Genomic DNA, 13,613 nt, shown 5'->3' on the forward strand with positions numbered 1-13,613 from the left:
GCTTCATCCAAGTGTAACCTGAGTCTGGAGATGTCGGAGAATCATGACAGTGCTGTGAAACATTAAACCTCCTAGGAGCAAGGTGTTTATTATCACAAGGCTTATTAAATTCCAGAGCAACTCTTCTGCAGCTTCAAGACTTCAGGTAGCTGAATTTGCAGCTGTTAGTTTCATCATAATGTAATTTTAGAGGGAATTCTGGTAAATTGTCATGAATAAAACAGCAATATGAAGTTGAATCTTAAGCCATCTGCCAGTTATTCAAAGTGAAGGCAGAGCCAACGGTGGCATTTAGAACTGCGTGTCTTGAAATATGATAACCTACAACTTCTCAAAAGTCAGTTACAAATATTCACCAAAAGACTATCAATCTAAAACGATCAGAACACAAGAGCCTCAGAAGCAGGAGCAGGAACAGGTCAACTAATAATTCTGTTATTCAATATGATCATGCACCACCAATGGTAGCCTTAATTTCTGGAATTTCCTTCCTAAAACTCCCTTTCGCTCTTTCTTCTTCTATGATCCTCATTAAAAAAAAACACACCTAATGCCCATTTGAACAAGGAGGTCAAAGATTATGTAGATTATAGGGTTCCAGTTGAATGAGTGGTGAGGAAGGCAAATGAGATGTTAATATAGCATTCATTTTGAGAAGACTAGAATATATATGCAAGGGTGTAATGCTGAGGCCTTATAAGACACTGATGAGCTCTCACTTGGAGTATTGCGAGCAGTATTGGGCCCCCTGTCTAAGAAAGCTGACATTGGAGAGGGTTCAAAGGAGCTTCACGAAAATTATTCTGGGAATGAAAGGCTTATCATATGAGGAGTGTTTGATGGCTCTGGGCCTGTACTCAGTGCAATTCAGAAGAATGAGGGGTGACCTCACTGAAACCTATCAAATGTTGAAAGGCCTCGATAGAGTGGATGTGGAGAGGATGTTTTCTATGGTGGGGGAACCTAAGAGTAGAGCACACAGCCTCAGAATGGAAGGACATCCATATAGAATGGAGATGAGGAGCAACTTCTTTAAAGTTTCAAAGATTCTTTTTATTATCAAAGTATGTATGCAGAATACTCTGAGATTCGTCTTCTCCAGATAGCCACAAAACAGAAAAACAATGGAGGTTGTTGTGAAAAAAGACATCAAACCCCTCACACAAATAAGAAAAAGAAACAAAAACATGCAAACCCCAAACCCCCAACCCCTCCCTCGCACAATAACTAACAGCTCGCCCACACGGAAAACAGCAGCTAGAACATCAAACCCCAAACCCCCAACCCCCTCCCTCGCACAATAACTAACAGCTCGCCCACACGGAAAACAGCAGCTAGAACATCAAACCCCAAACCCCCAACCCCTCCCTCGCACAATAACTAACAGCTCGCCCACACGGAAAACAGCAGCTAGAACATCAAACCCTAAACCCCCAACCCCCTCCCTCGCACAATAACTAACAGCTCGCCCACACGGAAAACAGCAGCTAGAACATCAAACCCTAAACCCCCAACCCCTCCCTCGCACAATAACTAACAGCTCGCCCACACGGAAAACAGCAGCTAGAACATCAAACCCTAAACCCCCAACCCCTCCCTCGCACAATAACTAACAGATCGCCCACACGGAAAACAGCAGCTAGAACATCAAACCCTAAACCCCCAACCCCTCCCTCGCAAAAAAAACTAACATATCGCCAAAACAGAAAAAAAATACAGCAACCATAACATCAAGCCCCAAACCCCATCTGTCGCAAATAAAAAGCTAACAGATCACCCAGACTACCAACCCCCAACACGCCAATCAGCAACGAGAAACAAAGCACAGAAAACTGAAGGAGACCAATATGAGCTACAGTCCACACCAATAATCACATAGATCTTAGAATTCTGATAACATCTTCCATCAGCATCGAGGAGAGCGACCTCTCAAATGCAGGCCTTCTGTAGGGAGAAACTACTCGACATAGCAGTGTGGCCTTCTGTAGAGACCGACCGCTGAACACAGCAGCTCCCCTCTCGCTCACTCTCCTCCGCATTCGCCTCGATGTTTCAATCATCCTCGACACTTTAATCGGGGAGAAATGGAGTTGATCATGGCCCCACACCCTGTCTCTGAGCTTCTCTTCAAGGTTGCTCGTGCTCACGCTTCTCTCCTGGAATTTTCTCAGGGACAGCAGAGCACTAGGTCACTCGTGCGAACCCCAAATTGAAAAATTTTGTGTAATGGCATAATAAAGCCACATAAATTAATATTAAGACAAATGACTGTGAACTTGTTCAAATACATGGCTCCAATAGTTTTAGAAGCACAATTAAGATACAAAGAATGAGTAGAGAACGTAGAAAAAGAGAAATAATTGACTATCTGGAAGGTGTCACCCAAGGAATTGATGTTTGCTGGTGCCATTTTGACCGGAATCAGCCAGAAAGTGGTGAATCTGTAGAACTGGCTGCGGAGTCCAAGTATATCTAAAGCAGAGTTTGATAGATTCTTGAATAGTCAGGGCATGGGGAGGAGGCAGGAGATTGGGACTGTGAGGGAACTGGATCAGCCATGCTAAAATGGCAGAGCAGACTCAGTGGGCCGAATGGACTAATTCTACTCCTATATCTTATGGTCTTAAGCTGGGAAGGCAGTGTTGAGGCCTAGGGATATTGGAGGTACTTCAATGTACTGTGAAGCCTTAAACCATTTTGAAGCAAGGTGTTTTTTTTATCACCGGTTCCAAATAGTCACGCAGTATTGCTAATCTGAAACAATTTCAACTATACAAGAGGGCATAAGTTTATGACAGGAGGAATGTATAGGGGGATGTCAGAGATAGTGTTTTACACAAACTCTCAGATAGGCTCATGAATGAAAGGATAATGGAGGCCTAAGTCAGAGGGAAAGGCTAGATTGATCTTGGAGTAGGTTAAAAGGATGGCACAACATCATGGGTCAAAGAGCCTGTTTTGTTCTATGTAATAATTTGTATTTATATAGTGCCTTTACCACAGGAAAATGAAAAATTTTGTGTAATGGCATAATAAAGCCACATAAATTAATATTAAGACAAATGACTGAGAACTTGTTCAAATACATGGCTCTAAGGGAGAGTCTCAAAAGAGTAAATAGCAATTGAGAAGTTTAGGAAAGTAATTCCAGAAATGTTGGCGCTTGCGATGGAGCAATTAAAATCAGAAAAATTCTGAATTAGCGGAAGTTTTGGGATGAGAGCCAAAGTCACACTCGTTAAGAATGTTATTACAGCAGGTGAATATATACTGTAGATATGCTTAACACCGTCATGTCACAATTATAACATTGCAAATGGCTAGAGTTGCAGTGCCTGCACAGCCACTGAATATTCCTGCTGTAATTAATGTTAAGGTAATATTATAATGCTTCCGAAATCACAAAGTTCCCAGCAAATATCAATATTCTAAGACTCTGCTCTGTAAACAAGCTCTGCTATTTAATTAATGTAAACCTGTGTTTAAGTCCCACAAAAAGAGCAGAAACCAGTACAATAATAAAACAGTGCCAGAGTAGAGTGAAGCTTCATCCCACTGACCTTCTTGAAAGTTTTGTCCCAAATATCATTTTGGTAACCAGTATAATTCATCAGCTCCTTTTCATCTTCTGTTGTTACTTTGGTGACTGGCACAACACCCGCAGGAAAATTTAACAAGTTGAAAATAACCATATAGCTGGATGCGGCTAAAAAGAAAATATATTTAAACAATTAGTTTGTATTTTTTTGAGGTTCTTCTATCTCCTGTGATAATAACAAGGGACATACTGGTCAATACCCCTATGTAAAGGCAGTTACCTGTGGTCTTTCAGGGAAGATGGACAGGACTTATCATACTAACAAACAACACACACAAAATGCTGGAGGAACTCAGCAGGCCAGGCAACAACTATGGAAAAGATGATGGTTTGGGCTGAGGCACTTCATCAGGCCTGGAGGAAAAAAGATGAGGAGTCAGTGTAAGAAGGTGGAAGGAGGGGAGGAAGATACACCAGGTGACAGGTTCACCGGGAGAGAGGGAGGGGTGAAATAAAGAGCTGGGAAGTTAATTGGTGAAAGAGGTACAGGGCTGGAAAAGGGGGAATCAGATAGGAGAGGACAGAAGGCCATAGAAGAAAGAAAAGGGGGAGGAGCACCAGAGAAAGGTGATGGGCAATTAAGGTGATAATGTGAGAGAGGGTAAAGGGAATGGGAGTGATGAAGGGCGGGGGGGTATTACCAGAGGTTTGAGAAATCAACATTCATGCCATCAGGTTGGAAGTTACCTAGATGGAACACAAGGTGTTGCTCCTCCAACCTGAGTGGAGCCTCGTCGTGACAGTAGAGGAGGCCATGGACTGACACGTCGGAATGGGAATGGGAAGTGGAATTAAAATGGGTGGCCACTGGGAGATCCCACTTTTTGTGGTGGATGGAGCGTACGTGCTCAGCAAAGCGGGGTCTCCCAACCTATGTTGTATCTCACTGATATACAGGAGGCCACACCAGGAGTACCAGATACAGTATATCACCCCAACAAACTCACAGGTGAAGTGTCGCCTCACCTGGAAGGACTGTTCGGGGCCCTGAATGGTAGTGAGAGAGGAGGTGTAGGGGCAGGTGTAGCACATGGTCCGCTTGCAAGGATAAGTACCAGGAGGGAGATCAGTGGGGAGGGATGGCATGGACAATGGAATCGCGTAGGGAGTGATCCCTGCCTGCGGAAAGCAGCAAGTTGTGGGGGGGGGGGATGTGTTTGGTAGTGGGATCCTGTTGGAGATGGAGGAAGTTACGGAGAATTATGTGCTGGACACAGAGGCTGGTGGGGTGGTAGGTGAGGACAAGAGGAACCCTATCCCTGGTGGAGTGGCGGGAGGTTGGGGTGAGGGCAGACGTGCATGAAATGGAAGAGATTTATCATATACTTATCACACTATACTTTTTTTGTCTATTATTACTATGTATTGCATTAACCTGCTGCTGCAAAGACAACAAATATCACAACCTATCCGGGGATATTAAACCTGATTCTGATTCTGATAGGGAAACATTCAATAGTTATAACAGTGAGATAACAGCTGTCTTTGAGCATCTTGTTTCTTCTCCTGACAGGAGAGACAAGATGTCTAGAGTGGATAGGATCCTTGATCGTGCTGGCTGCTTTGCTGAGGCCACGTAAAGGAGAATGGTCATAGTCTTTTTCACAGAGTGGGTCCCTAAAATGAGAGGTTATATATTAACGGTGAGAGGGAAGGACTTCAAAAGGGACCTGACGGGCAATCTTTCCGCACAGTGAGTGGTGGCTATGTGCTACCAGAGGAAAACAGTTAAAACATTTAAAAGTCACATTGTCAAGTATGTGAAAAGAAAGGCTTTAGAGAGATAGGAACCAAATGCAGGCATGTGAGACCATCTTGGACAGCATGGACAAGTTGGGCCAAAGGGCCATTTTCTGCACTGTGTAATTCGATGTTGCTAAATGAGCAGTGTACTCAGTACTCTGGACTCATAATGTTATTACTGTCCACAGACAGAAAGCTAATGAACTTGTAGAGACGGTCAGCTTCATTGATACAATCATAGCAATGGCACAAAATGGAATTTCATTCAGGACAATGAAATAATGTCTGAAATATTGTGTATTGTTAGTATTTTATTTCTAAAATGTACATGCCTCTAATTCAGCATTTTCAAAATACACATTCATCAACAATGACTGCCATCTAATTTATGAAGTGAATTTCATTTGTGACTGAGTCCATTTACACTCAGATTGAAATAATGATGTTTCTGCATCAAATGGAGGGGATTTTTTTTGATAATAATCATTGTTATTTCATTCAAACAAAAAAAAACACAAAATATTACACCCATATCTGAAGTTCATCCACAATTATCCAGTAGAAACCTGTATGTCTCTTCTGGTAACACCCCCTCTCCCCATGTGTGAAGCAGCACCATCGAACTTTGAATCTATCCATACTTCTCTGATGTAGTTCTAAGTTCTGGGGGCCTTTGAAGAGGTTCATCCTCAATTGTTCCTCACCTGACAATTTTCCTGCATATCCGATATTAAGTGCAGGTCCTAATGACGGACAGAGTAAAACTTCAATGTTCTGGTGTTTCCAAGCATTCATATATTCTTCACGGTATGCCTAGAGAAAATACAAGAACTCTCCCTCATGATCTTTGCGATGTCTTTTTTTTCTCTGAAATTAACTACCCACAAATCAACAAGATCCTAGTTCATAATATGTCAGGAGAAGGCCATTTGGCTCATCACATCCAGCAGAGCAAATCACTTTAATCCCAATCATTTTCTTATATCCCTCTGGCCTGCAAATTATTTTCTCTCACGTGCCAATCCAATCCTCTTTAATTCTCCTTACTATTTGCTACCGTTATTAAGTGGTAATGTACATAACACAATTAATCTACCAGTTCTTCTATGGTACGTGAGAGGAATTTGGAGCACATAGCAGAAACCCATGAGATCTCATGAGGAGAACACGCAAACTCCTCACTGATAACACCCAAGGTCAGGACCAAACAAGTGCCCCCAAGCCATGAGGCAGCAGTGCCATTTGCAGCCACCATTTTTTAATAAATATAAGACCATAAGACATAGGAGCAGAATTAGGCCATTTGGCCCATCGAGACTGCTCCACCATTCAACTATGACTGATCCTTTTTCCCTCCTCAGCCCCACTCCCTGGTCTTCTCCCCATAACCTTTGATGCCATGTCCAGTCAAGAACCTATCAATCTCTACAATCTCAATATGACACTTATTCAAGTTTATTTTCATGAGCATACATACCCAGGATATAAGTGCAATGAAATTACCATTTTTTCCAGCAGCAGGACAGTACATTACAAGCATGAGAAACAAAAATTATATAAACCTAAATTAGCATAAATTATACATAAATTACATGACACAATGAACAAAATAAATGGATCTGTGGATTTCTTACAGTCTCACCATTCTTTGGCCTAGAAGCCAGCACCTTTTTATGCACCTTACAGAAAAAGATCATTAATATTATTTAACAGGGCCTATAAAGAAAACGCAACCTAGAACCCAAATAACATTGATTTACTACCCCATTTCTGGCATGAGACAATTTCTCAACTAACATACTTTTTTTTACCTATTTCTATTTCTACAATTTCCCTGTGTCATTTCTACGTTTCACAAATCAGAAGTTGTGAAATATCAGTAACAATGTTACAAAACTGCAAATTACTGTAAGCACAAGGAAAATGTGTTCAGTGTTAGATGTTAGCTGAGATTAAACTGGGTATAAGGTGAGCTTATGTTGGCACGTGGCCAAGTGGTTAAGGCATTGGTCTAGTGATCTGAAAGTCGCTAGTTCGAGCCTCAGCTGAGGCAGGGTGTTGTGTCCTTGAGCAAGGCACTTAACCACACATTGCTCTGCGACAGCACCGGTGCCAAGCTGTATCGGCCTTAGTGTCCTCCCCTTGGACAATATCGGTGGCGTGGAGAGGGGAGACTTGCAGCATGGTCAACTGCCAGTCTTCCATACAACCTTGCTGAGGCCTGCGCCCTGGAAAACCTTCCAAGGCGCAAATCCATGGTCTCACGAGACTAATGGATGCCTATTTTAAGTGAGCTTGTAAGCAAGGTATCTGAGCAATGAGAAAACTGAATAATCAAAATATTTCCACATAATTTATCAATTGGAAATGGAGTTTGACCTCACCGTTACTGCAACGTGGTGTTTCCATAGTTCCTTAACTGACCTATAAATATATGAAAAAAAACAATGTCAAACTCAGGAACAAGTTTTCTCAATTTTAATAACATTCTACAGGAATGAAAGAGGGAGGAGATTCATGGTCCTGAATCTCCCTAAACCACTCGAGTTCATCCTCAGAAATACAGGGTGCTACCTACACAGCAAAATCATTGTCTGCTGGCATCAGAAAGGTATCCTTACCACTTCAACCTATGACTGACTAAGAATCACAAAACTTGGGTCCACGAGCTAAGCTGGGGGCATTTTGACCATATATAGCATGGGCATGTTTAGATAGCATGCCTAACTCTTCCCATGTCTCCTTCTCCCAAGTGTGACTTTTGCTGATTATCCGAAGATCCATATCCATGTCTGTACATCCTGCAAAGTTTCATTTATCCATTTCACATTGCTCTTGGGGAAATAGATTTCAAAGCATGCAAATAAGCTCCGGGCAGGAATCACTCCCCATCGTGGCCAGCCCTCTGCATGTCAAATTTTGCAGCTTTTCATCGCAAGCCATACAATCTTAATTAAAAAAGGAAAAATTAAATAGTTTGAACCATGTACTATTGTGAATTTGACCATCATTTAAAGTTTTCACTTTACTTCATATTTGCCATGAATTCAGAAGGTTGAGGTTTCAAATCCCTTTCGGCACAAAAATCTAAGATGACATGCCCGGGCAATATTGATGTAGGGTTACACTTTCAGTGATGCAGTGTGTTAGGTGAGGTATTAAACTAAGAACTTGTCTGGTCTACTAGTATATGTGCAGATCCCATGATACTATTTAAAAGATTTTTCCCTGCGTCATTCAGATGACGTCTTCCACATTTCCTTGCTATAAAAACTACTTCATGTTTGTAAAGCACTTAGAACATCCTGAAGAGGACATGAATGATACTGTAGAAATACAAACCTTTTCTCATCCTGCAGAATATTCTAGGTCAGAATATTTAATTGACATTCTAAAATCCAACAGTTCCACTTATCTTTGCAAACTTATTTCCAGAGAAGCTTCCATAAAATGTCATCTTATTTCTAAACCTTAATTTGACTACATTTGATTATTGCAGTTTAGAGAAAGGGCAGATGAGACATTCCTTTAATAAAAAAAATGTGATGTATAAGTCAGAAATATCTATCCTTCAGGAGCCATCAATCTGACATTTTGATCCACTGTCCGCAGATGTTGACTAACCTGTTGGTTATTTCCAACAACATTTCTTCAGCTTTAATTCCTAGCATTTGTAGTATTCTGTTTGTCTTTATAATTCTTTAATATTTTAGTCCATTGGCATTACATATTTGAGCAGCCTGATTAAGAAGCACATTAAGCAGTGTCACCTCTGTAAGTGAAAGTCAAAAGAAAACTGAAGATGATGGAAATATGAAATAGAAACAGGAAATGCTGAAAATAATCATCAGGTGAGGCCATATCTATGGGAAGAGAAATAGAGTTGACGTTTCTGCTCATAGACCCATCATTAAATGCAGCCTGACCTGCTAAGTATCTCCAGTCTTTTCTGTTTCATTTTACCCACTTTAGATTTTAGATTATGAGGACACTCAGTCCTCGTTTATTGTCATTTAGAAATGCATGCATTAAAAAATGATACAGTGTTCCTCTAGAAAGATATCACAGAAACACAGGACAAACCAAGACTAAAACTGACAAAACCACGTAATTGTAACATATAGTTACAACAGTGCAAAGCAATACCGTAATTTGATAAAGAGCAGACCATGGGCACGGTAAAAAGAAGTCTCAAGTCCTGATAGCCCCATCATCTCACGCAGACGGCAGAAGGGAGAAGCTCTCCCTGCCATGAACCTCCAAGCGCCGCAAACTTGCTGATGCAGCACCATTGGAAGCACCCGACCGCAGCTGACTCTGAGTCCGTCCGAAAACTTCGAGCCTCCGACCAGCCCTCCGACACCGAGCACCGAGCACCATCTCTGCCGAGCGCCTCGACCCTGGCCCCGGCCACCGAGTGACAAGCAAAGCCAAGGACTCGGGGCCTTCCCCTCCGGAGATTCTGGATCACACAGTAGCAGAGGCAGCGAAGCAGGCATTTCAGAAGTTTTACCAGATGTTCCTCCATACTCTCACGTCTGTCTCCATCAAATCAGGATTGTGCACGGCACCCTACTTGACAGATAACAGATATCATTCACTGGAGTGGCTGCTGCGAGCTGCGTCGCGCCATCTTCTCCTCCCGCCTTATTTCACTTTGCCAAGTCTCTGACTTACTTTCCATATGATTGAAAGTTGTGGTTATTTTCTTTTAAATAGCACAGCTCAGGAAACGTTAGTCAAGGAAAAAAAAAACAAGATTAAAGATTTAGGTCAATAATTCTGATGAATGTTAATAATTTTCCTCACCCTACCTCCTGCTTGAACTCATGACTACTTCCATCATTTGCTTTCTGGGTCAGATTTCCAGCATCTTCAATACTTTACCTTGCATAGTGTTTAGCTTAGGGTTGGGTGGCAGTGTGGAGATACGTTCTCACCAAAGGAGGTGTAAAGTGCTCCCTCCCTCCACTAGTCTCCAGGTCACCCTTGGGCAAGGTGTAGCACCTGCTTACCACCCCCCACCCCCCGACCAGGGTCATGTGAAGCCATGAGAGCAGGGGTGGACGGTTGTATGAGCAGCTGGTGCATATCACAAGTCCTGGTTATGCGACCGCTGACGCCAGGCAGACCATCTCTGAAGAGTATTGATAATGGCTGGGGTCTCCCATCTTGTAAAGACACTGCCCAGAAGGCGGCAATGGCTAACCACTTCTGTAGAAAAATTTGCCAAGAACAATCATGGTCATGGGGTCCATGATTGCCCACCTCATACTGACAGAGCACATAATGATGATGAGTATTTGGGTATGTTTAGTACATCATACTCATCTTGAAACTTCATCAGATGTGACCTTCACAAAGTAGAACCAGACAAATGCAGGAAATACTAAAGATAGAGGCATTATGAAAAGGTGAAAGTTGTGCATTGTAAAGAGTGCTGAAAAGGAGGAGGAAGAGAAACAAGTGTGGAGAATGAATTCCAGGACTTCAAGCTGGGAGGACTGAAGACAAAATCATCAAATAACATGAAGAAAGAACAGGGGATGGCTGAGGAGCAGAATTGGAAGAAAGCAGAGTTTTCAGATATTTGAGACGAAGTTACAGAGGTGGGGAGGGACTATTAGTATTTTTCCACTTCTGTATCACAATACAAAAAATCTGTTTCTAGCTATTTTCTTTAAACATAGGATCACTTGTCCAAGCTAACAACTTAATCTTGTTCCCCAGAGAACTTCACATTTTCAAGCCTTTGACGAATCAATTCCAACTATTAAAAAAATCAACTAAAATCTTCGTTAGAGCTTGAACATATACATGCTTTTCATCCTCTTCCTTAGCATAAACTCACCCTATTCCCCCTGTTGCCCTGAAGCCAGCTGCAACTCTGGGACTCTGCAAAAAGGAAAATCAAGTAAGTCTTATTTGATATTGATATTACATTTGGTTAGACCAAGTGTAGGTTATGACATAGAACTGAATTTAATAGATTTCTATGTCATAACCTGGAGTCAGAGCATGGAAAGAGGCCCCTCGACCCTTTTGGTCCATGCTGACAAAAGTTCCCCATCCAAGTTAGTCTTGTTTGTTCTGTAGTCCATATAAATATTATCTACTGACCTGCCCTGGCCAACTTTCTTAGTCACAGTCTTTCAGCAAGCTTTATGAGCTGCTGAGTTATACTGAAAGTCTTCCAGTATGATAGCGTTGCCAACACCAAAGGCAGTCATAGTTGAATAGTTAGAAAATATTAACAAAGACATTAATAAGTAATTAATAATCAGATTTATGATCAATGGAGTAAGTTATAAAACAGGCAGTTCCTGAGTTATGTAAGAGTTCAATAAACAATCTTTTCCAAAATTGATTTTCTGTATCTTCTTACATCATATTACTCTAAGTAGATTTGTTTCATTCCATCTAATATCTTCTATGTTCACCCTAACACTATCCATAATTAAACTGAAAGTACATACTGTATATGATAACCAATTGTTAAGGAATAGCACAAAACATTTTATTAATATTAAACTGTTTTTTTATTGTCACATATGCCAAGGTACAATGAAAAACTTGTCTTGCATATCATCCATACAGATCAATTCATTACAATTCATTACATGGCAGTAGTACAAGGTAGAACAATAACAGACTGTTACCGTACAAACAAAGTACAGTGCAGGTAGACATAAGGTACAAAGTCACAACAACGTAGATATTCAGTAAAGAGTCCATCTCACTGGGAAACATTCAATAGCCTTAAATCTGTGGGACCGAAGCTGTCCATGAGCCTAGTGGTACATACTTCCAGTCCTTTGTATTTCCTGCACAATGGGAGGGGGCTGAAAAGGGAATGTCTAGAGTAGGAGGGACCTTTGATTTGCTGGCTGCTTTTCTGAGACAGCAAGAAGTGTAAACAGAGACCTTCGAGGGGAGGCTGGTTTTCAGTAATGAGCTGGACTGTGTCCACAACTCTGCATTTTCTTGAAGTCATGGTCAGAGTAGTCGCCATACCAAGCCATGATGAATCCAGATAAGGTGCTAACTATGGTGCATTGATAAAAGTTGGTGATGGTCAAGAAGACGTGCCAAATTTGCCCCATCAGACTCGAGGGGTAGCCATGGGCACCCACAGGGCCCCAGCGATGCCTGCCTTTTCACTGGCTAGGTAGAACAGTCCATGTTCCAAGACTTCCCCTGTAATGCTCTCCTACTCTTCCTATGCCATATTGATGACTACATTGGTGCTGTTTCCTGCATCTAAGCTAAGCTTGTCTATTGCAAAAAACTTTGCCTCCAACTGCCCTTAAATTCACTTGGTTCTTGACACCTCTCTCCCTTCTCGATCACTCTGTTTCCATATCCAGAGACAAACTGTCGACTGACATCTTTCATAAATCTATCGATTCCCACAGCTATCTTGTCTATTCCTCTTCCCATCTTGTCTCCTGTAAAAATGCTATTCCCTTTTCTCAGGTTCTTCATCTCCACTGCATCTGTCCCAGGAAGAGGCTTTCCTTTCCAGGACGTCAGATATGTCCTCCTTCTTTAAAGAACGGGGCTTCCCTTTGTCCACCATTGATGTTGCCTTCATCCGCATCACCTCTATTTCCTAGATATCTGCGCTCACCCCATCTTCCTGCTGCCTTAGCAGTGTCCTTACCGACCAGCCCATGAGCCTCCATGTTCAACACACATTCTCCGCAACTTCCACCACCTCCAAAAGGATCCTACCACCAAACACACCTATACCCCCCACCCCCGCCATCACTCTCCATTTCTCACAGGGATCACTGCCTCTGTGATTCCGTTCTCCATTTGTCCCTCCCCACTGATCTCTCATCCAGCACTTATCTTGCGTGTGGCCAGGGTGTTACCCCTGCTCACTCACTTCCATTCAGCATCCCAAACAGTCCTTCCAGGTGCGGCAACACTTCTGATGTGGGACCTGTCATAAACTGGGGGACCGCTTTGTCGAGCACCTCCTCTCCACCTGCACTTCCACTCCATCCGACAAAAGCAGAACTTTCCGGTGGCCCAGCATTTGAATTCTCATTCCCATTTCCATCCTGACATATCGATTTTATGCGTCCAGATGAGGCCACCCAACACCTTATATCTTGTCTGGGTAGCCTCCAACCTGATGGAATGAATATTGATTTCTCCTTCTGGTTAAAAAAAAATTCCCCTGCCCCTCTCCTCTTCTTCTATTCCCCACTCTGGCCTCTTACGTCTTCTCACTTTCCCATCAACCCCTCCAGTGCCCCTCCTC

The 13,613-nt window shown here is 42.2% G+C and overlaps 1 protein-coding gene across 1 annotated transcript in view; it reads right to left on the minus strand.

Annotated features, from left to right (window-relative positions):
- The window catches only part of LOC140206297 (fatty-acid amide hydrolase 1-like), a 56,541-nt gene that overhangs the window by 3,640 nt on the left and 39,288 nt on the right, over nt 1-13,613 (minus strand). Inside the window, exons 11-14 of the mRNA XM_072274628.1 lie at nt 11,193-11,236; nt 7,726-7,765; nt 6,046-6,154; nt 3,561-3,706 (exon numbers count right to left, since the gene is read on the minus strand). Of these exons, the coding sequence (XP_072130729.1) occupies nt 3,561-3,706; nt 6,046-6,154; nt 7,726-7,765; nt 11,193-11,236 (339 nt within the window). The remainder of the gene's footprint in view (nt 1-3,560; nt 3,707-6,045; nt 6,155-7,725; nt 7,766-11,192; nt 11,237-13,613) is intronic.

Source organism: Mobula birostris, chromosome 12 (assembly GCF_030028105.1).
Source record: "Mobula birostris isolate sMobBir1 chromosome 12, sMobBir1.hap1, whole genome shotgun sequence".
Taxonomy (NCBI): Eukaryota; Metazoa; Chordata; class Chondrichthyes; order Myliobatiformes; family Myliobatidae; genus Mobula; species Mobula birostris.